Source organism: Odontesthes bonariensis, chromosome 23 (assembly GCF_027942865.1).
Source record: "Odontesthes bonariensis isolate fOdoBon6 chromosome 23, fOdoBon6.hap1, whole genome shotgun sequence".
NCBI lineage: Eukaryota > Metazoa > Chordata > Actinopteri > Atheriniformes > Atherinopsidae > Odontesthes > Odontesthes bonariensis.
The window spans coordinates 10424134-10445608 of record NC_134528.1 but is presented as its reverse complement, the minus strand read 5'-3'; the positions used below and the strand labels follow the sequence as shown (position 1 = coordinate 10445608).

Genomic DNA, 21475 nt, shown 5'->3' with positions numbered 1-21475 from the left:
CAGAGGAGCAGCTGTGCGTCTCTGGCTGACACAAACTTCCTGTTTGCAGTCTGCTCACCTCGTTAGTCGCCGCCTTAGAGGAAATCTGTGCGTTTCTCGTATGGAAAACAGAGTCTCATAAGGACGCAGATGTTCTGGATACTTCCTCCGATGTCTGTCCACTTATTCATCCGAACCAGAGCTGCGTCCGCAATAAACAGATCAGAAGTCGGGATGATTCGGTTTATTTGAAGCAGCTGAGTTACATAAATACATCGGTTCTTTGTGCAGAGCGGCCGGGTCAGAACCCAGCTCAGGCAGATGTGTCGAACAGCTTCTCGATCATCTCCTCCACCTCCTCCGGCCGATACTTGTGATACTTCTCGGGGTTCTTGGTGAAGGAAATGTTGGCACACCTGGAAGAAACGGGTTCTGTTACGGGAATCGTTTCGGACTTTGTGTTTGGAGTAAAACCTTAAATCTCAGCACTCTGTGTCAACCTTTCCCGTCTGAATGAATCTGCTCAGAGTTACCTGTGCAGGAAGGCTCTGTAAGCCTCCGACACCGCCTTCTTCTGAGCGTGACGGATGAAGTCTCGCTGCTCTTTATCCGGGATGGCCCAGCCCTTCTGGATCTTGCACAGCTCCTCCAACCCGTCGTTGAAACCCTGAAAAATAACTCAAATCAGCTCTTCGTCTTCAGGTTTTCGCGGCTTTTTTTTATAAATTCGATGGACTCACCTTGAATTTGTCTTTAATCACTTGTCGCTCTTTATCTTTTAGCTGGAAGAAGACGAGATTCAGTTTTAGTGTGAAACTTCTTCCATCGGAGGAAAAAAAAAGGTACGAACGGTTTGCTGGTTCTCTGTTTTAACTGGTCCACAGTCGGCTTCATGTTCCCCACTAATGGTTCCAGCTCGGTTTGTCCACATTTTATCAGTCGTGCTGTGAGATGGGGATTAGAAGAAAGCTCCAGAGCCAGGGCTCCAGAGCCAGGGCTCCAGGGCCGGGGCTCCAGGGCCGAGGCTCCAGGGCCGAGGCTCCAGGGCCGGGGCTCCAGGGCCGAGGCTCCAGGGCCGGGGCTCCAGGGCCGGGGCTCCAGGGCCGGGGCTCCAGGGCCGGGGCTCCAGGGCCGGGGCTCCAGGGCCGGGGCTCCAGAGCCGGGGCTCCAGGGCCAAGGCTCCAGAGCCGGGGCTCCAGGGCCGGGGCTCCTGCCTCTTCTTACGGCTTCTAAAGGCTCCGATACGCCCAACTGACGCCGCTTTTAAAGTTGCTTTTGGACGCACCGCGATGAAAAACCTGCGACTGCAGAGGACGTAACTTTGAGTAGAATAGAGCAGAAGTTTATAAATTATTCAGCAGATTTGAATAAATTAAGGCATTTTTAATGTGTTTGGAGCAGGGCTGCAGCTAACGATTACTTAGGTTACCGAGTATTCGATTTATCGGACGGTACGGCCAAAAACAAAGTCCATATAGTTCTGATAACAGCACTATGGAACACTGGCTATTTGCTTTCGACCTAAAGTCCAGCTGTGTCAGCAGCTAACATCCGTTTGAAGATGCCGAAACTTATTGTTGTGAATACGTCACACAGCCCCGCTTTCTAAAAACACGAAATATCCCTTTAAGGTCTACACTTTAGGTCTACTTTACACTTTAGGTATACACCAAGCTAACGATCAGCTGCCTTAGAACAGCCGGCGTCACCGGCTCGTCTTTCAGTGAGAGAAAGACTCTGATTGGCTATAAATTCCACACTTTCACCCAGTTTCTTCATCTTCGTCCACAACAAGGTTCTCACGAACCTCATCCCTCAGCTACAAACTTCCAGCTTCTCTTGTTGAATACCGCTCTCACTCCACCGCCCTCTTGTGCAGGAGTAGATGGCTCGTCTTGGCTGGCAGTTGTGTTCTGTGTGCTGTTTTTTTTTATCCACACACCGGTGAAGTAAAGAGACTAAGAGTTGAGGCCCGATCGACCCGCCGACCATTCCGCTTTGCTCCGCGTTTCAGGGTAAAAGATTAATCCAAACACACTCGTATCAGCAGCTCAGACGGCACACAGAGAAAAGATGCGTGGACTAGTTTCCAAGAAGGATTTCTAGTTGTTGCTTGCTGCCGAACGCCTCGTTGATAGAAGAATATACAGCGAGATGAGCAGAGCGACATCTGACAAAAGCTAAATAACCAGTCCCAGAGGGGGAATAAACGGCTTTAAAAAAGGGATAATTGTACAATGATGAGGCTGAATATCGCACATGAGATTCTGAACTTAGCCTGTGGGTAAAAACTAATAAATAGATAATTAAATAACACAATAATTTAAGCATTTTCCTAAATAACCAATGAGGTGAAACACGACACGGTTTATTCATCGCATTTCAATCGTAATACTGACTTATTGCCCAAATCATGCTCCGTTAGAGCTCCGCTTTTTCCTTTGGGGATCAAGATTTAGTGGCGATTTCGTCCTTCGACCGGGACGTTGGGGGCTATTTGGATGGCTGGAAGACCACTGCAACACAGAGCCAAACGGAGGGGTTTGGCCTTCGCCTGCTGACCCCGACGGATCGTTTTCACCCTATGTCTTTATGCAGATTTCTCCTTTTTAACTCCAGCTGATGCTTCCTGTGTTCGTGGCTCTCAGCAACTGTTTAAGTCACTCTGGTTTTAGTCGTCTGATCAGAACATTTCATGCTTTCTGGCCGTTTTTCTACTTTTACGTGTGAAGCACTTTGTCACGCCGCCTCCGGAGTCAACTTATTCAGAATAAACGGGGAACATGCAGCTCTGCGTGTGGAAGTGAAGCCGCCGCTGCTCACGTGGACGGAGGAGGAACTGACCTTGGAACCGGGCTGGGCGGCGGGCATGTTCCGGTCCGTCAGGTGCTCGGTGACCTTCAGCCAGCTGCCGCAGACAGAAACACGTCGGGTCAGAGCGAGCAGGAAGCCACAGACGTTCTGAGGAATTAAACTTAGAGTTCACCTGCGCTGGTACGTGTCGATCTGCTGCTCGATCAGCTCCCTGTAGGACACCTCCGCTCTCTTCTGAGTCACCGTGACCAGCTGGATCAGCTCGGACCTGCAGACGTGCACAGGTGAGGCACAGATTCATTCGGCAACAAAGACAGAATTTAGACCAACACGGAAGGAAAAAAGCGAAGGATGCTGACTTCTCCAGCGACTTCAGGATGTAGTTGTAGTTGTTGTGCAGGAAGATGGCGCTCAGAGCCAAGTCCTCGTACACTTTGGATTTGCTGAGCAGGTTCAGCTGCAGGTTTCCTAAAACTTTACCTGAGAGAGCGCAGAGACGGAGCATTAGCTGACAGAAACAGAGAGTCTGACGGTGAACAGGTGGGCGCTGTGCTTACAGATGTAGGTGCTGAGGAGCCGTTTGTTGAAGTCGGACGTGTAGCTGGTCGCTGACGACGTCTCTGGGAAAGTAACCAAAAAGAAAACGTCAACACAAGCAGTTTACACCACAGTATAGGTGTTAAATAACCACGTGTCTGTGTCTGTGATTGGGAGCCAATGAGCTCCAAACAGGGCCTACACAGTCTGCTGCTTACCTCGGGGGTCTAAAGGTATATTGTAAGTGTCCCCCAGAACTAAAAGGGCCGAGGCAAGCCAGAAGAGAAGAGACAGAGAAAGAGGCACAAGTGCAAAAAGGTTAGAAGAGATTTGTTAGTGCAGAGTAAGCAAACAGTCACCAGCCAGGCGGCGGCGGCGGCGGCGAGGAGGAGGAGGAGGAGGAGGGGCAGCGAAGCAGCGATCAGCCAGAAACAGTCGTTTACACGGCTTTAAGACAGATTCAGTAAAACACGAGCTGGGTGAAAGAGTGAAGCAGAGAGAAGAGAGAACAGTGAAAAAGCTCTGAATGTGCACAGTGACTCATCAGGGGTCTGATGTGGAGCTTTGCTTTGGGTCAGATCACATCACGTGTTCGGTTCGCCGGTTCAGTTCCTGACGCTCCGGCTCTTATTGGATCGGGTTCTCCCGTCAGTAAAATATCAAAAAGCTCCAAAAAAACGAAGAAGCTTTGCTGATCGCACTCGAGTCAAACACTCCCCCAGAGGAGCTCTTCCACACCAAACTAACACCAAGAAGCTGGGCAACAAATATTCTTTGAAAAAGCGGAGACGGCCAACCGCCAGGTGAGAAAACCGAGAAGAAGCGTTACCGAAGGGTGTGGAACTAATGAGGGAGAAACCGATGACAATCAGCTGAAAACCAGGTGAATAAAACACCTGGATGATGTCATATAGTGCAGATGCTGTATTACACCCTGAAAACGCAGACAGATGTTCACCCACGGCCGAACATGTCCCCAGAAACAGAAGAAACTGTTGTTTTCGTGTCCCTGTGGGAGGGAAATGCAGAGGGGAGGGCAACGCCTGAACTACGGAAGCCTGGAGGGAGCGGCGGACGGCGGAAGTTAAAGAGAAAACTCATTTTCTCTAAGAAAAAATGCTCCTAAATCGTTTTTTTTTTTTTTTTTTTGCTCAGCCTTATTAAAAGTAAGATTGTGTTAATGTGGTGAAATGTGGAAGTTTGGGTCATTTCAGTCAGAACTCATCTCCACTTCAAAGTGTCCCATCATCATCCCATAAGACCTCCTCCTGCCTCACAACCAGCCTTCTTAATTCTGAGACTCGTTTTCTTCACACTGATCAACTTATTTACCCAAAGTTGAAACATTCTGTCTCCATTTAGTGGTCGCTGACCTTCATGTTCCCTAATTTACATGTAAAGATCCTATATAATCCGGAGTAAAATGCACTTTAGATCAATTTACGGGATGTTGGGAGTACATACGTTGAGTTTACATCAAAATCATGTCATTTGGACGCCATATCGTTTCGCCGCTACAAAACGCTATTTTTATACCTCTTCTACAGCTCCAAACAACATAACACTTACGTGGTAGTGAGTAGAGGGTCCCTAAAGCCAAACCGAAGTGTCCCGAGGTCTTCATGTGGTCGGATATAGAGTCCAGAATGAATTTAATCAAGCCAGTACCTGCTCTCAATCAGAGCCTCTTCCGTCAACAGGAGGCTATCTCACGCGAGACATCACGTCACGTGAGTCCGTAGTTGATTGCCGAGTGTGGAGTAACACCCTCTGGAAATTCACAATTTCGTTGCCGTTTTTTTTTACAAACATAGTCCAGTATTTCTTTCGAAAGTGAAATGAAGTTGTATGCAACAGCAAAGCCTAGCTTACCAACAGGCTGGAATTTTGAAATGTCACGTAACGTGATTTTACTAAAGTGCATTTTACTCCGGATTATCCCTTTAACATAAAACCAAAAGTCCCAGAAAGCGTTCAAATCCAAGCTTCTGACGCTCGGAGCGTAAATATGGATGTTTACACCATTTATGTAATAACTCTTACTCCCAGCAGGGGGAGACAAACGGCATTAAACAAGCTAATAATATTGTTTCATTTAGGATCCAACAACTCATTGGGCTTCAGTAATAAATATGAACCATCTCTGTTAATTTGACTGCAGTCAACACTCGTTTAGCAAAATAAATAACAAATGTTTGCATTTGCATTTAAAAGTCTCTCGCTGCCTTTAGATCAAACAACAAAGCCTCCAGATCAGAGTTAACATGTTAAACACACTCATCACTCTCCAGATCGTTTCAGACAGGACAGCCGGGACTTCAGCCAGGCTACGCTGAGCAGAACCGGCGGCCTGCGTTCAGGTGACGGTACCTTGCGAGGCCAGCATGGCTCCGGCGGTCTCGTGGAAGTCCAGCAGCTGCTGCAGGAACAGGATGGCCTGCGGAGGAGAGCAGAAACATCAGCTCAGCGCTCATTCAGAGACGCCGCCGGCCGTTACCCAGAGCAACCAGAGCTTACGTTGCTGGTCAGCTCGTGAACCGTTCCGTCTTTGGGCATGTTGTACTCTTTATCAGGATCATTCTGTTGGAAGAAACCGGAAACAGTCAGCGATTACCCATCAGCGATCGATCAGAGGTTAAAAAGCGAGCCTCGTGCCTTGATGCTGTCCGCAAACTCCTCCAGAGCTTTGGCCCCGATCGTCTCCATGGAGGTGATGAGCGTGGGCAGCTTGTTCTTGGTGCTCGCCGCTGTTCCCTGCACACAACATCGAAGAACCGCCGTTATTAAAAAGAGCTCCAATGAGTTTACATACCGAGACAGTTGGGCTCTGACCTGAAGCGTCGAGTCGAACTCGGACTTGTTCATTTTCAGGTGTCTGAGGATGGGGAAGATGGTGAGGACGGCGGAGTAGTCGTGACGCATGATGGCCCTGCGTGCCGCCGACACGATGTTGTCTCCCTCCAGCATCAGGTTGTCCAGCGCCTCCTGAGGACCAACCACAGCATGAAATTGACCCCGCCTACTTTCCACCATGAAAATACACAAAAAAGCTGCCTTAAAAACCCTTAAAGCTTAAAATACAGACGATAATATTAGTATCATCTGTTAAAGAGTCAGTTGGCTGCGGCTATCACAAAGTAATGGCTTATTTATGGAAGTTTTTCTGTGCCATCAGAGTTTGAATACGAATTTCTAATATTGAATTTTTACAGCATCAAAATCAGACTTTGAATTTGAAAAACCAACAGTGTAAAAAGAAATAAATCAATTTCTAAAAACAAAAATCAGTGTAAAAAAATTCAACATGAAAACTTAAATGAAAAAGAACCAGACTCAACATCCGGGTAAACAGGGAGAAGCAATCGATCCCGGTCTCAATTCATCCAACGGCAGCCAATCAAGTTACGCTCCATTGGACAGATCAGCTCAATAGATATTAGTAATATCTATTACTCAATTTTACTAACACAAATGGCAAATAAAGTAAACTCACTCACCATCACCCGCGTTGGTGGACATGGCTGATCTGTTGAATTTTTTTCCACTGAAATATTTTTTTGGAAATTGATTTTTTTTTTTACACTGTTGGTTTTTCAAATTCAAAGTCTGATTTTGATGCTGTAAAAATTCAATATTAGAAATTCATATTCAAACTGATGGCACAGAAAAACTTCCATACTTATTGATATTGTTTAACATCTTCTCGAGCAGATGATGAGCTGAAAGGTAAGGCAGGTAAGGCAATTTTATTTATAGAGCACAATTCAATTCATACACAAGGCAATTCAAAGTGCTTCACAGCTACACAAGAAGGCAATAAAATCATTAAAAAGAAATAAAAAAATAATTAAAAAATAAATAATAAAAATTAATAATTAAAATTAAAAAAACCCATTAAACATAATCATTTATTAATTAAGTTAAAAGTGAAGAATGCAGATAAAAAGGTCTGAACTGCAGAAGGAAACCTTGACACAGGAAGTGGATCCTGCTACTTTAGCACCTTCCAAACGTCTCTCTGACCTGAATGAGGGAGTCGAAGGTCTTCTTCTGGTGATGCTCGGGGATGATCTCCATCAGGAGGGCGTACTCGCTCTGGGCCAGCTTGACGAAGGCGCTGATGCAGTGGATGTAGGAGTCGATCTCGATGTCCAGGACGTCGTCTTTCCCTGGCAGGCACACGAGCAGAGCTCCAGTCAGCCGGCAAACACAAACATCTGACACGAGTCATGGACTCCGATGGTGCGGCGGCAGCTTAAAGAGCAGTTTGTGTTCAGATTAACTTCAGACTGTGGCTGTGTTCGAAACCGCATACTTCTCCTACTAATATACTGACTTTTTTCCCGGATGCATACTAAATTCGCCGAAATGTTGGGTATGCATCATGAGGTTACTACTCATACTCAAACTACCCAAGATGCAACGTAACGTGACGTCGCCGATCGTCATTTCCTGTCAAAACGACAGTTTCAAGCTAGCTACAACGAGGGTAGGTTCACTTCCTGTTTTAAAAAAAAAAGCACCAATTGTATCGTAATGGCTTTCCCTATGATAAAAGGCTAGCTTTAGTAGCGCCTAATTCGTGGGAACAAAATTGTAAATATCCGGTATTTTGTCAGGTTTTCAACACGTTGGGGATCTAAACGACTACTTTCTCGCCTGAAAATGTTTCAAATGTTGCTAAAGTTTACAGAGTTTAGAGCTTAAGGGAAATCAGCTTCAGGCCGGCTGATTTCGGCTCGGGCAGGAGCGAAATGCATTGTGGGTAAACGCTCTGCATACTGTCTGATCGATTAGTATGTAGTATGTAGTATGTAGTATGTAGTATGTAGTATGTAGTATGCAGTATGTAGTATGGAAGTATGTAGTATGTAGTATGGAAGTATGTAGTATGGAAGTATGTAGTATGGAAGTATGTAGTATGGAGTATGCGGTTTCGAACACAGCCTATGTGTTGTGTCTGCAGGCTGAGCAGCCTTTAACATGTCGACCTTCTTCTCTTCTCTTTCCCACGTGTTGCCGTCACTCACCTGCAGCGGCCCCGTGCTTCTCGGTCAGGGCGTCGGGGTGATGTTTGACCCGCGGGTCGTGATCGTAACCTGGTGGGTGGGGCGGGGCAGCGGGGAGACTAGTCAGAACACCGGGGTCATGACTACGCTGAGAGGGAGGGTTGGGGGGACACAAACCTGACCCTGGAGCAGCTGTACCGACCACCACCAAGCACCAGCAGTGGGGAGAGAAGGAGCAGGGGGACCCCCACCGAGGGAGGCCGGGTGGGGGGGCCCATGTCTGACAGTCAGTGTTAAACTACGAGGCAGATGTGTCACAACAGCTTTGCCTCATCGCAGCGCCTAAAAATCACATCCCTCTGGTCCTACATTTCCCAGAATACCTCTCACCAAACCCTGAATTTGTTTCTAAATCCATCTACTTGTTTTTGACTTGGCTCTATATGAATGAATTGGATTATTTTATAAATAATTATGATTACAATGAATTGAATTCCAATTGGCTTGAATTGGACTTTATTATTTAAGTCACTTTAAGGCTGCTCAGAATGTTTAAACTGTATTTCATGTCTACGTATTACAGAGATGGGGACTCAAGTCACTGTGACTTGGACTCAAGTCGACTCGAGTCCCTGTTTTGATGACTTGTGACTTGATTTGACAAAAACAAAAGACTTGAGACTCGACTCGGACTTGGAAGTTGAAGACTCGGCACTTGACTTGACTTGAGACACGATGACTTGAATGACTTGAGTGTTAAGCATCTAGCATAACTTCGAACTTTGTTCGTCATTTGAAGATCCATTCTGACCAGTAAGTGCTTGTCAAATTAGCTAATATTATCCTGTTAGCCTAGTCGGTAGTTAGCTAACGTTAGCTTGATATGATACGGGGTGGACAGGTTGGACACATTGGCCAATGATGTTTACTGACAGTTACTTATATCTTTGTCTTTTCACTTTATTAAGATCAGATTCTGCAGGTAAAATTGCAAAAACAAGGTGACTTGACTTTGACTTGCCCAAGAAAAAATTACTTGAGACTTGCACATGTGTGACTTGGTCCCATCTCTGACGTATTATATCACTGCACCCACTTCCTGTTTCCCTGACATTACATAAAGAAATGAGGGGTGGATAAAGACTATAAATCTACATGTTTGGATCCGTTTAAGGAGGTCATGCTCAGCTCCTTTATGGCAGCTTTATTGGACGTAATGTGTGAATTATTAAGGCTCCGCAGTGTTTTAAAGCTGTTGTGACTTCTGGGACTTTCTGTGTGGCTGAAACAGCTGGAGGGAAGAAAACACCGAAGAAGAGACCGAGATGCTTTACCTTCCAAAGGAGTGAGGTTAGAGCCCCCCTTTTTCCCATCCAGCCCATGCTGTGAGTACTGTTTCAGAAGGTTCTGAGCCTTGCGAATGGTCCCTGGTCCCATAAACACAGACACAGAGTCCAGAAGAGCAGGGAGGGGGGGGGCAGCGAGGTCCAGACAGCCAAGAAACACAAGAAGGAAGAAGAAGAAGAAGAAAAAGGAGAGCTAGGAAGTGAGTGATGAAACGCAGACACCACATCCCTCCACCACCAGGCAGCCAGCAGAGGTTTATATATGGGGGGGAGGGGGGTGCTAGCACCACAGCTACATAACAGAACAACCAGGTGAGACAAACTACAGCTCTACAGGGCAGCTGTGCTGAAACACAGTCTCAGGGTCATGTAAGAGAACACACAGGTTAGGTCAGTTGTAAAACAGCCATTACAATTAATACAATGAACATCATCATCATCATCACTCACGAACAGTCCGTTACATGGTTTAGGCTGTGCTCGAAACCGCATACTACTCATACTAACTTTTTGAGTTAGTAAGCGAGTTTGAGTTAGCGAGAAGTTCCCGGATGCATACTAGATTCTCTGAAATGTTGGGCATGCATCATGAGGTCACTACTCATACTCAAACTACCCAAGATGCAACGTAACGTGACGTCGCCGATCGTCATTTCCTGTCAAAACGGCAGTTTCAAGCTAGCTACAACGAGGGTAGGTTCACTTCCGGTTTTCAAAACAAAAGCACCAATTGTATCGTAACGGCTTTCCCTGTGATAAAAGGCAACTGGTATTTTATTCTGTGAAAATAACAGGAAGTGCGTTGCTCACTGCGGCTAGCTTTAGTAGCGCCGAATTCGTGGGAACAAAATTGTAAACAGCCGGTATTTTGTCAGGTTTTCAACACGTTGGGGATCTAAACGACTACTTTCTCACCTGAAAATGTTTCAAATGTTGCTAAAGTTTACAGAGTTTAGAGCTTAAGAGAAATCAGCTTCAGACCGGCTGATTTCGGCTCGGGTAGGAACGAAATGCATTGTGGGTAAACGCTCTGCATACTGTCTGATCGATGAGTATGCCATACACAGTATGGAAGTATGAAGTATGAAGTATGTAGTATGCGGTTTCGAACACAGCCTTGGAGATGCAAAACTACAGCAGATCAACAGCAACAGAATTAAACGTGGTGCTTTGTCAGTGGGTTAGTGAGCAGGTGGCACGTTTGCAGCTGCATTCAAATCACACAAAGCTGGAATGGTTAGCGTGTTAGCTCAGCCGTTTCAAGTCCTTGTAGCAGTTTGGTCTCCGCTCCTCTACGCTAACCGATGCTGCACCCTCAGTCTTCAGGTCGCAGAATAAGAAGTTTAATGTTTACAACCAACACTTAAGTCCAGAGCCAGCAGGTTTATATTAATCACATGTAAAATTAAAATAAATAAATAAATGAAACCAAAAAAACCTTCAGGAACTCCAACCTGCAGGCTACAGAATAACGGTTGAAAAGTTAACAGATAACTGCGTCGGCTTAATGTCGGTCAGGTTGCGTCTTAAACCTGCACTCCATCCACCAGCCAGCAGGGGGCGACTCTTCCAGCTTCAACCACAGCTTGTATAGAATTTAATGACTCCACCTCTGACTCAACCTGCGTCCCTGGCAAACATTTTCTCCATAATATGATCAATATTTCTTAATAAATTTAGTCTCAATCACTCATTTTACATCTTATTTGACGCAACATGGAATCCATTTTAGATTCGAGCCATTTACTCACGACCAGGATGACACAACATTGTGGTCAAATCAAACAAACAACACATCTGTGAGGCAGATGTGGAAGGGGAAACAATAAACTGCTGTTCCTGGTTTTCATCTTTGGTCCTGGAGATGTTCTCCCTTCTGTTCGGTCACCTGTCTGAAGGGGCGGAGCCTCTCAGGTGGAGCGGAGTTCATCAACAGAGGGGCTCCGAAACACGTCCGCCGTGCCAAGGTTCGAAGAAAGACCCGCCGTAAGTTTTGAAGTAAATAATCTTGGCTGCATTGTGCCGTCAGAAGGTGGCGCCGCGGGCTTTGATGCTAACAGAATATAAGAAGTAGTTCACCTAACCGGAAACGAACAACAACTGCGGTGGACATCCACAAGAGGAAAATGGGGGGAGCTTTTCTTTAGGAATTACGTTTCTCTTTGGGAATATCTGGGAAGACGCTGGTCGATCACGTGAGGATATTTTTTTTAAAACCAGTTCAGACCTGAAACGTCATCTTTGTGAATAAATTGTGATTCTCAAAGTGCATCAAGTCTTCGTCTGAGAGGCAAAACCACTTCCAGCGAGGGTATTACGTGTTTTACACAGTGGAAGTTTTTAAACAGGTTAAAAGCGTGACCTTTTCTCTTTTCTTATCCAGGCGGCATCAGAACCGAGAGGCAGACGGTCGCGTTAACTCGTGGTCGTCTCTGTTCGATCTCACCGGATGTTTATCATTAAACCCAAATTTACTGGTGATATCAGTGCTCCCCAACCGGTTTCACTTTATCAAACATTGTTATTTAATTAAAAAGGATTGAAGGAGCTGTAACATTCCTGATTTCTCTCATCACGGTGCGATTCCGTTTTTAAATCAGCAGAAGCAGAAAGCTGTGAGAGCGCGTTGATGACGTTAATTCAGACTGTAGCAGCACAATCAAGAAGAAGATTCGAAACGTTTGATTTGAGCTCGGACAAGCAGCTACAAACTCCTCACGCTGGTCACGACACACGTCGGATCTACACAAACACTGACAGCTCCACAGACTTTAGTTTCATGGCGGCAGCAGAAACCCTTGCAACCCTCTCTCCAATGCAACGGAAATGTTTAAAGCCCAGAATGCAATGCAGCGTGAGGTCGTCGCCCTTTCCTTTTCTTGTCGCCTGGTTAAAACATGAGCTCAGGCGTCAGCTTTTACTTCGATTCTGAATAATCCTGATTCCCAGCCTGGACTACTTGATGCTGGCTTTAGACAGTGGGGGTAATTGTGGTGTTATCATGTTAAAAGATTTATTTTCTGATAATACATTAATGTCATTTGAACAGATCGTTGAGAAATACTTGGTTTTCGACACGATGTGAGATGTTGAATATATAATTACTATTTTTAGTGTTATTATTGTTTTAAATGTCTTTTATGTGTTTATGTTTTATTCTTTTAATTTCTTTGTTTTTATTTTTCTGTACAGCACTTTGGTCAACTGAGGTTGTTGTAAAGTGCTTTATAAATAATTGGATTGGGTTGATATATCTCCACTGGAGAAAATGTTGTTTGGAGCAGTTAGGAAGATGTCTATTAGTCTACTTCTAGCTATGTGCGCTGCTCCATTCACGGCTCTACATATATGGACCTGTGCTAAATTAATCTCACTTTGTAACCTCGTCAAATCAAGCTTAAGATTTTGCATAGGATGCATATATCTCCTAATTGCAGACATAAGTCCAACCCTAGTTTGTCTCCAATGTGTGCAAAAATTGGCAATCTAACTCATTGTCATTGGTCATGCCATAAGCTGCAGAAATATTGGTCTAATGTCTTAACAGAAATTGAAAAGATACTGGGATTAAAGCTGGGGATGGACCCATTTTCTCTTATATTAGGCCTTCCTGCTAAGGGTGTAAGGTTAACAAATCAAAGACTGTTCTGTATTCTTACATTTGCAGCGAGTAAGAATATGTTAATGCAGTGGATTAGCAATGAGGAACCAAATGTTAAGGGATGGCATAAAGTGCTGTTTGAGTTGGTGCCTCTGGAATACTTTACTTGCGTATCACATTCAAACTCCAACCAATTTTATGAGGTTTGGGAACCTTATTTTAATGACTTGGACCCCAATGTATCTTCCATGCCAGTCATAATAACGGGACAGATTGTTGTACACCCATTCTTCTTTTCTTTTATTCACTTATTTATGTACTTTTTTTTTTTTACTGTCTTTATCAATATGGATATTGATTGTGTGTAACTGAGTCATTGTGTGTTGCTTGAGTGTTGTGTTGTGGTTTTGTGTTTGTTTATGTTGAAAAAGGAAAATGAATAAACACATTTAAAAAAATATATATAAAAAAAACATGAGCCACGCTGTGAAAAGGGACCAGAGTATAATTTTAATGTTAATTTGATTCCTCGCTCTGGTTGTATCGCATTAACCTCGTTATATTCCCTCTGTTTTGTATCAAACTGACGGAGAAGCGTGTAAATGAGATGAGCTTGCAGTGCAGAGCTTTCACCAGCAGGGGTCAGTCATGGTGCACCTGCACAGTCAGACTAAATCAGACAAAGAAAAGCAGAAGGCTGCTGCTGTACTTCACTATTATGAGCCTGTGTCCACTATAAACACATTTCTGTCTTCAATATAAAGCGGAGAGAAACGAGCTGAACTAACTTCAACAGCCCGAGTCGATCCGTGTCACCAACACAGCAACAAATTTAATCTCAGCTAAAGTTTATCCTGTCATTTTAAATAAATGTAAAATACACTCAAAAAGCAGCAAATTGGGATTTATAAACAGAGTATAAAGTGAGATGGAGATGATCGTTTCCACCTTTTCGGGGCCTGAGTCACCGCCATCGCTTCGTTTCCCGCTTCACACGCCGCCATGAAACTAGAGAAAACGACCAACTACATCCGAGCACTGAACAAACTGAACTCTAGTGTAAAAACCGACGGACAGAAGCAGGCACGATGCACACACTAAAGCTTTGTGTTTACCTGGGATGTAGACTGTCATCACAACACAGGGATTATGGAGGAGGAAAGGATGAAGGATGGTTAGAGCAGAGTGTGAAATCACAGGGAGACGGTGGTGGTGAACTGGGCTTCAGTGTGTAGAATAATCACAGAGAAACCAGAATAACGTGGCTGGATGGTATCAAACAGACTCTGAATGTGGTAACGAGTGCTCGCAGAGTGCTGTCATTCAGTAATCATGCTTGTTATTGAGATTCGTGTGTCTGAGGTGGAGTTTTAGCGGATTATGTCTGAATGGAGGCACGTCTGCTGCTGACCTGGCCTCCTGGGAGCCTTCTTTGTGGGCGTGTCCTTGCGTTTGGTTTGGACGGCGGGGGAGTAGAGGACCCCGGAGGAGGCGCTGTTTTTGCGGAAGTGATCCTTCAGGCCTTTGATGGAGCGATCCAGCTGGTTGGACCTGATCTGGAAGTAAACGTTCATGAAATCTGGAGAGGAGAGAAGAGGAGGCCTTTTGAGAATAAAACGGGATTCTCCCATTTTCTCTGAATACTTTTCATCTCTTTTAGGCAAGGGAGGTTTATTTGTAAAGCACAATTCAACAACAAGGTGATTCAAAGTGCTTTACAGAGACATTAAAACAGTAGAAATAAAAAGCACGATTTAAATTTTAAACAAACACAAAAAAGAAATAAGAACAATGGATAAAATCAGTTAAAATCAGTAGTTAAAATGTGATTAAGTTTTGAAACTCAAGCATCTATAATCAAATCAAAGCTGATTAAGTTGCATCTGAAACTGCTCATGAATGTATATCTTTATTTATAAAAAACAGCTGGAGGAACATGTAAATAATGAGGCTCAGTAACATGATTGGGTATAAAAAGAGCACCTTAGAGAGGCAAAGTCTATTCACTACTAACACAACAGTATGTCGGTCTGCAAACTTTGAATCTGTGAGACAAACCCAGGAGGAACTCGAGTCTTTAACAAACAGGAGAAAATCTGCATTTGTTTGGGACTTTTTTAGTGTTAAATTAAACTAAATCTGATGATATGATGATTATTTAGAGCCGAAGCGTGCCATACGAGGGACTGAATCCGAATAAAAGATGGAGTTTGTGTCTTCGTGGTCATTTAAAAAGAGGATATCCAGAGTAAAGATGAGACTTGTGTTTTAAACGGTTTTATCCAACTATGGAGCTGTGGAGTCCAGGTTAAATGGAAACATTTATTGCTGTTTCTGGTCTTTTCGCTCCTCATGTGATGTAAAACATGTGATCCGACATCATGTTGTCGTCAGAATAAATTCATGGGGCTACATTAAAGTCACATTTCAGCCTGAATGTTTGAAGATTTAACACTTTAATCTGTAATCTGGAGTGATGGTGATATATCTGTGTATACACACTGCATATATGCATCAACACAAACTCATAACACTTTCATCCTGCCTCAAATTTCTGGATTAATCGGACTATTTTTGCACAGACACACAACTAACTGTCTTGACTTTAAGAGTTTAGTTGAGTCTTCAGAAGTTGGCTTGAGCCTTTAAGCCTCTACATCTGATTCATAAACTGCATTAATGCCCAGATAAGATCGTTCTTTGTGAACAATCAAAGCGACGGAGGGTTTTGGAGAAGATGTGAGAACCAACAGCAACATTCAGACTAACCAACAGAGATGGCCTCACCTTGGTTGCGTCCGTATTCCACCAGCCAGCCGGCGATGCAGATGATGTCCTGGAGCACGGCCTCGGGAAGGTGTTCCAGCACCACGTCCTCCGGCGCCTCCAGCTCCTCGTCCATGCTGATGGCGTCCAGGATGAGGATGGGGGGAACGGGTTTGCTGTAGCGGGTTAAGAGGCTGCGGAACTCGGCCTCGAGCAGCTCTTTCCCCTTCTCAAACCGCGCTTTCTGCAGAAAGGCAGCAAGTGTTCTTAGGATGAGCGCGTGAAACATTTCTGCACACGGATTCCCAAAGAGTTGTGAGGCTGTGCAAAACGAAAAATGAACCACAGAACGTACCGATTTGTAAATCTTATAAACCGAATATTCATTCACAAGAGAACATGTAACATGTTGAAAATGAGACACTTTAATTCATCTGGAGTTGGCCGTCTCAGAAAAGTCAGGACAGGAGCAACAAAAGGCTGGAAAAGAAAGCACCTTGGAGAGGCAGAGTCCCTCAGAAGTTAAGATGGGCAAAGTGTGGAGTAAATTCAGAATAACGTTCCTCAGACTGTCATCCAGAGAATCTGCAGACATCTCTGCTTCAGGCATTAAAGGAGAATTCCGGCCATTTTTCAAACATATCCCATCTGTTGGAGACCCAGAGCAGTTTGCCAAAGGGAAAACCGCTAGAAATTTTCATGCCCGCTGCGCAAAGTTGTCCAATTGCACTGATTTCCATGAAAGCGGGCTCTATCGGGCAAGCTTTTAACCTTTCCTGAGGCTCTTAACGTGTATCAAAATACTTTTGACCGAATTGGCCGTGGTGTCAGTAGCAATACAATTCAACCCAGGGGCTAACCATACCGTTAGCTAGCACAGACATGATACATTTTGAGATTTCAAAAACAGCACACCTAATTCTCTCAGCTTCCGTGTTCCACAGGCGAAGGTGCGCTCCTTCGAGCAGTCATGTGACACGTCATGATAAAACCGAAATGATCAAAATATATCACATACACAGTGGGAAACATGGAGCTGTCCCGACTTTTTGGAGACATGCGAGTCCAGGTGCTGGAAAAGTGTTCAATTGTGAATAAAATATTGATTTGGAAATCATTGTATTTTATTTACATTTTACACAGTGTCCAAACTTTATCTGTTTCATATATTTATTTAACCTTAACCCTAAAAATATGGGCTAACCTGCTACATACGTATCCATCCACCCCTCTAAATAGTCCCCTCTGAGCTCACTGCATGAGGCTGTTGGATTAGCATTTTCAGCTCACTGCAGAGGAACAGACAGAGGCTGATACTGTACCACTGTGTTGAGTTCAGGGCTGTCTGGGTTGTTGTCCTGAAAGTATTCCACAGCTTTCTGGATCTTGGCGATACAAGCGAGATATTCATCGAGCCTGCCTGTAGGCCTGCGACAGAACACACACGTTTATGGTTCATTTAACTGCTCACGCTACCAGTTTGCATTCTGAGGACGGAGGCTGTCCTCACCCCTCTCTGATGATCCTGTCGGTGTCCTTGGCCACGTGGTAGTAACTGATGACGTGGTCCATGCAGGACAGAGTTTTGTCCACGTTCTCCTGCAGCCGCTGCAGGTTCTCCGTCTGCTTGTGGACCGGGATGATGGAGTTCTCCAGCTGCATCAGGCGGCTCTCGAACGAAGACAGGATGGAAACCTTTCGGGACGAGAACATCCACACGGGTTGAAAGCAGGCGCCAGGTGTTAAGCCGCCACTTTTTGATCTGTTTTTGGATGTTATTAACTCACATAATCAGAGACAAAGGACATGTGATGCTTACACTGTGGGGTCATGAGGAAACTGGGGGTTTAAATCACATCGCAGTCTGTAAATGGACTTCTGCAGCAGTTTGACAGACGGACCATTTTTTTGGACCACGATAAGCTAGGTCATTTAGCCGTTAAGAGTCAAACACTTCCGGTCATAACTTCAAAATAAAAGGACGACACTTTGTGACAAATAAATAATCTGTATGACCTACGTTAGTCTGGTTTATAAACCTTTACTGAATATTTGATACTGAAAGTCCTACACTATAAGATGTGCCAACTTCTGTAAATTCCAGAGCGTTTTAAGGGCCCATTATTGATCCAAAGTAAAACTCTGGACAAATCTCTGATAAATACAATTTAAAGTTTGATTTTTATTTGCAATTGTCCATCTGAATGAAATAGTGTAAAAGTTAAGTTTCTGATAGAGTAGTAGAGGAATGGAGCTGCTTTTTAAAAAAAATTATAATTATATTATAGGGATAATAAAAAAAATTCCGGGTTTCAACCATAAATCTGAACTCGGATTGAGATCTGGACTGTTCGCTGGTCGGATCATTGAGCCGATATATCTCTCCTGAAGAAAAGTTTGAGCTCTCTTTGCTCTGTGGACAGATGCATCAGCATCCATCATCACCAAACCTCCTTTTGATTGATAGAATGAGTCCACCAGTGAAACCTGACCCCATATCGGCCATGATGGTGGAAATGTGCTTGTTTTTCTTCTTCTTTCCATGTTTCATTGGATCCGCAGCAAACTAAAGCTCCAGCTTCATCTCTTTGTCCAAAGCAGATTGAAGATTCATCTCTGAATATCACTTTCATCCAACCGTCCACGGTCCAGGTCTGCTTCTCTTTAGGTGTTAGTGATGGTTCAGACTCTTGTTTCTGCCCCTTTGTTTTTTCATTTCTTTTGTTGTGCATTTTCTATTTTGAGACACGTTCCTTTGAGTTTTCTGTCCTGCCTCTTTGTCCTGTAGCTTTCCCTTTTACAACCTTCCCATTTTGTTTGTAAATGCTCCGAATCTTAGACACAGCCGACAGGGAACAGGGTTGGGGTCGTGTTTCCCGCCAATCAGCAGCTGTAACAGCTGTAAAGCTGGTATTTGTTTAAAAAAAATGCAAATTACTGGGCGATTCCGTCAATTTTTCCACATTTAAGCCAAAATAAAAGCAAAAAATGGTTATTGTTTTCATTTTTTTGTTATATTTTTACAAAGCCAGAATTTTCAGCTATGAAATCAAATTATTCCGTGTCAAATCTGTGTTTTATTTCTCTTTTCACCAAATAAAAAAGCAGAAGGAGCATCCTCCACGGGTGCTGATCCCATCATTTTTTCCCAGGTAATATTCGTGCCCTCCGTGGTTTTGTCCAGTGCAAAGTCTTCCACGGAATCCACGACACAGATTCGACTTCCTGGACGTCTTTTCGATACGATCAGCAAAGGTAAGGCGGTGTCTGTCATTTCGGCTTCCTACTTCCGAACTGATCTTCCTCAGCTGGAAGTTTACCCACCACTCAATACACATGTCCACTGGACAGAGGGGATTCTTCATAACAATCTTCCAGGCTCGTCTATTTTATTCATTTTTCATTCATTAATTTCTCTTTTAAGCTGGAGGGGGACACAGGTTTGTTTTCAGAAGAGACTTTTATTTTAAAAGATGGCCTTTATTCATAAGCTCCTTCACTCTCGCTCACTTTTACATGACATTTTATTTATTTTTAGTCATGGAAAGATCATTTACGTTCAATTTGGATGATAAAAATCCTGAATGTGTGTTGGATTTTAGTATAATTTCTACCAGAAATTAACTTGGACACGATGTGCCTCTTGACTTTTATTTTCATATGCAAGCACACAGCAGAACCAGGTCTCTGAGCTTAAATAAATATGACCTCCTCCACACACTGTTTTAAGTATCTGGCCCAGCTTTTCCAGCCCTTCACATTGGGTTTTTCGGGTTTATTCAGACCACATTGGACCAGGTATGCAGAGAGACTCTAAAACTCAAGAAAACTAAGCAATTGACTTAACTTTTCTCTTTATTCGGACCAATTTAGACCAGATTGTGATAATAAAAATATGGAATCTCTACTTTAAGTGTGCAGATATACAACAATGAGACTGTAAAAGACTTTAAAACACAAAAAATAAAAGTAGAAATTACTTAATCCAGTACAGCTTGGCTGTTCTTGGTCTGTCCCTTCATAAACGTTTTATATCTCTGAGTGACTGTGAAACCGTACCATGCCTTTGGTCAGCTGATCGCTCTTCTCCAGGTTCTCCCGGATGAATGACAGCGTCTCTTGTTCCTGTAGCACCACACAGAAAAACAGCTCATCTCAGGCACCCACATATAACCGACGACGAGTGTTTAAACGCGTGTGTATTCATCTGTGGGGATAGTTTAACGCAGTAAAGCTCGCTGGGAAGCCTCTTCCTGTCCAGCCATGACTGACCTGCTTCAGCTTCTCCTCGATCTCCCGCTTCCTGGCGGACGCATCCTCGGTAGGAATCATCCTGGAGCTAATTCCCGTCAAAGGACGGTCTCCCGCGGATTAAATGCAATTATCAGACCCGCTTTGAAGATAAAAAAAACCCGACTACAACGACGACCCAAACCTGCTGTTATGTACAGCTAAAGGAAGCGACGATAAGCTAGGTCATTTAGCCGTTAAGAGTCAAACACTTCCGGTCCTAACTTCAAAATAAAAGGACGACGCTTCGTGACAAATGTATGAAATAAATAATCTGTATGACCTACATTAGTCTGGTTTGAAAACCTTTACTGAATATTTGATACTAAAACTCCTACACTATAAGATGTGCCAACTTCTGTCAATTCCAGAGCGTTTTAAGGGCCCATTATTGATCCAAAGTAAAACTCTGGACAGATCTCTGATAAATATAATTTAAAGTTTGATTTTTATTTGCAATGTTACATCTGAACGAAATAGTGAAAAAGTTAAGTTTCTGATAGAGTAGTATAGGCATGGAGCCGCTTTTTTTTTCTTTTTAAATCCCCCCTTGGACAGGGATTATAAAAGTAACCACTACAGATACACTGGGACTAGGTTTAATTAAGAGTGGACAATGTTGTTCTGTCCTTAAACCATACCCGTTACTTACATCTAAAGTCATCATCCGAACATAATCTTAATGTACTTCATTAATGTGACCTTTTTCTTCACATTTAACTCAATCAGTCGCTCTCCTCTGTAAAAATTTAACATGATTTGCCTTATTTTGAAGGTAACTGATCCAACTTCCGGTGAGGCGTGTTCGTCTCTTCCATCCAGCAAATATTTAGCTTTTTGTTTTGTTTTGGCGAATAAAATGTCGTAGGTTTTACACTAATTGTTCATAAAATATTTTTCATTCTCACTGTGAAGCTAGTTTTAATAAAAGTATCCCGAATATAACCATGTTTTACTAAAAACAACAGTAACGGTTGATGTGATGAACCAAAACAACCGCCGGAAGTCGCTGTCGAGACGTTAAAAAGTCAAAATAAAAAGTCAATAAAACCAAACAAAATGTCTAAAAATCAAACTAAAGGTCTAACTTAGCCCATAGAGCTAATGGAAATAAATTACGAAGCAATTTAATA

General features: G+C 43.6%; 1 protein-coding gene across 10 annotated transcripts; it reads right to left on the bottom strand.

Moving 5' to 3' along the window:
• Positions 1-208: 208 nt before the first annotated feature.
• Positions 209-20541, bottom strand: exoc7 (exocyst complex component 7). Of its 10 annotated transcripts, XM_075457836.1 has the most exons (22): positions 20325-20541; positions 20112-20177; positions 17563-17747; positions 17375-17480; positions 16074-16296; positions 14698-14865; positions 14402-14413; positions 9674-9766; positions 8361-8429; positions 7354-7499; positions 6163-6315; positions 5986-6084; positions 5848-5910; positions 5701-5767; positions 3549-3587; positions 3351-3413; positions 3153-3273; positions 2966-3061; positions 2824-2887; positions 720-761; positions 513-646; positions 209-395 (listed from the first exon to the last, which is right to left on the bottom strand). In XM_075457836.1, the coding sequence occupies exons 1-22, from the start codon at positions 20382-20384 to the stop codon at positions 293-295; spliced, it is 2172 nt and encodes a 723-aa protein (XP_075313951.1). In that variant the 5' UTR covers positions 20385-20541; the 3' UTR covers positions 209-292. The 10 variants fall into 10 exon arrangements, with proteins under 10 accessions (XP_075313951.1, XP_075313952.1, XP_075313953.1 ...); XM_075457837.1 differs by lacking the exon at positions 14402-14413; XM_075457838.1 differs by lacking the exon at positions 3549-3587 and having other exon boundaries at positions 20325-20540.
• Positions 20542-21475: the final 934 nt, after the last annotated feature.

Coding starts and splice junctions, on each gene's coding strand:
- exoc7 (XM_075457836.1), bottom strand. CDS start 20,384: ATGATTCCTACCGAGGATGCGTCCGCCAGGAAGCGGGAGATCGAGGAG. Junction 20,178..20,324: donor TCGAGGAGAAGCTGAAGCAG/GTCAGTCATGGC, acceptor GTGGTGCTACAG/GAACAAGAGACGCTGTCATT. Junction 3,274..3,350: donor GCTCCTCAGCACCTACATCT/GTAAGCACAGCG, acceptor GCGCTCTCTCAG/GTAAAGTTTTAGGAAACCTG.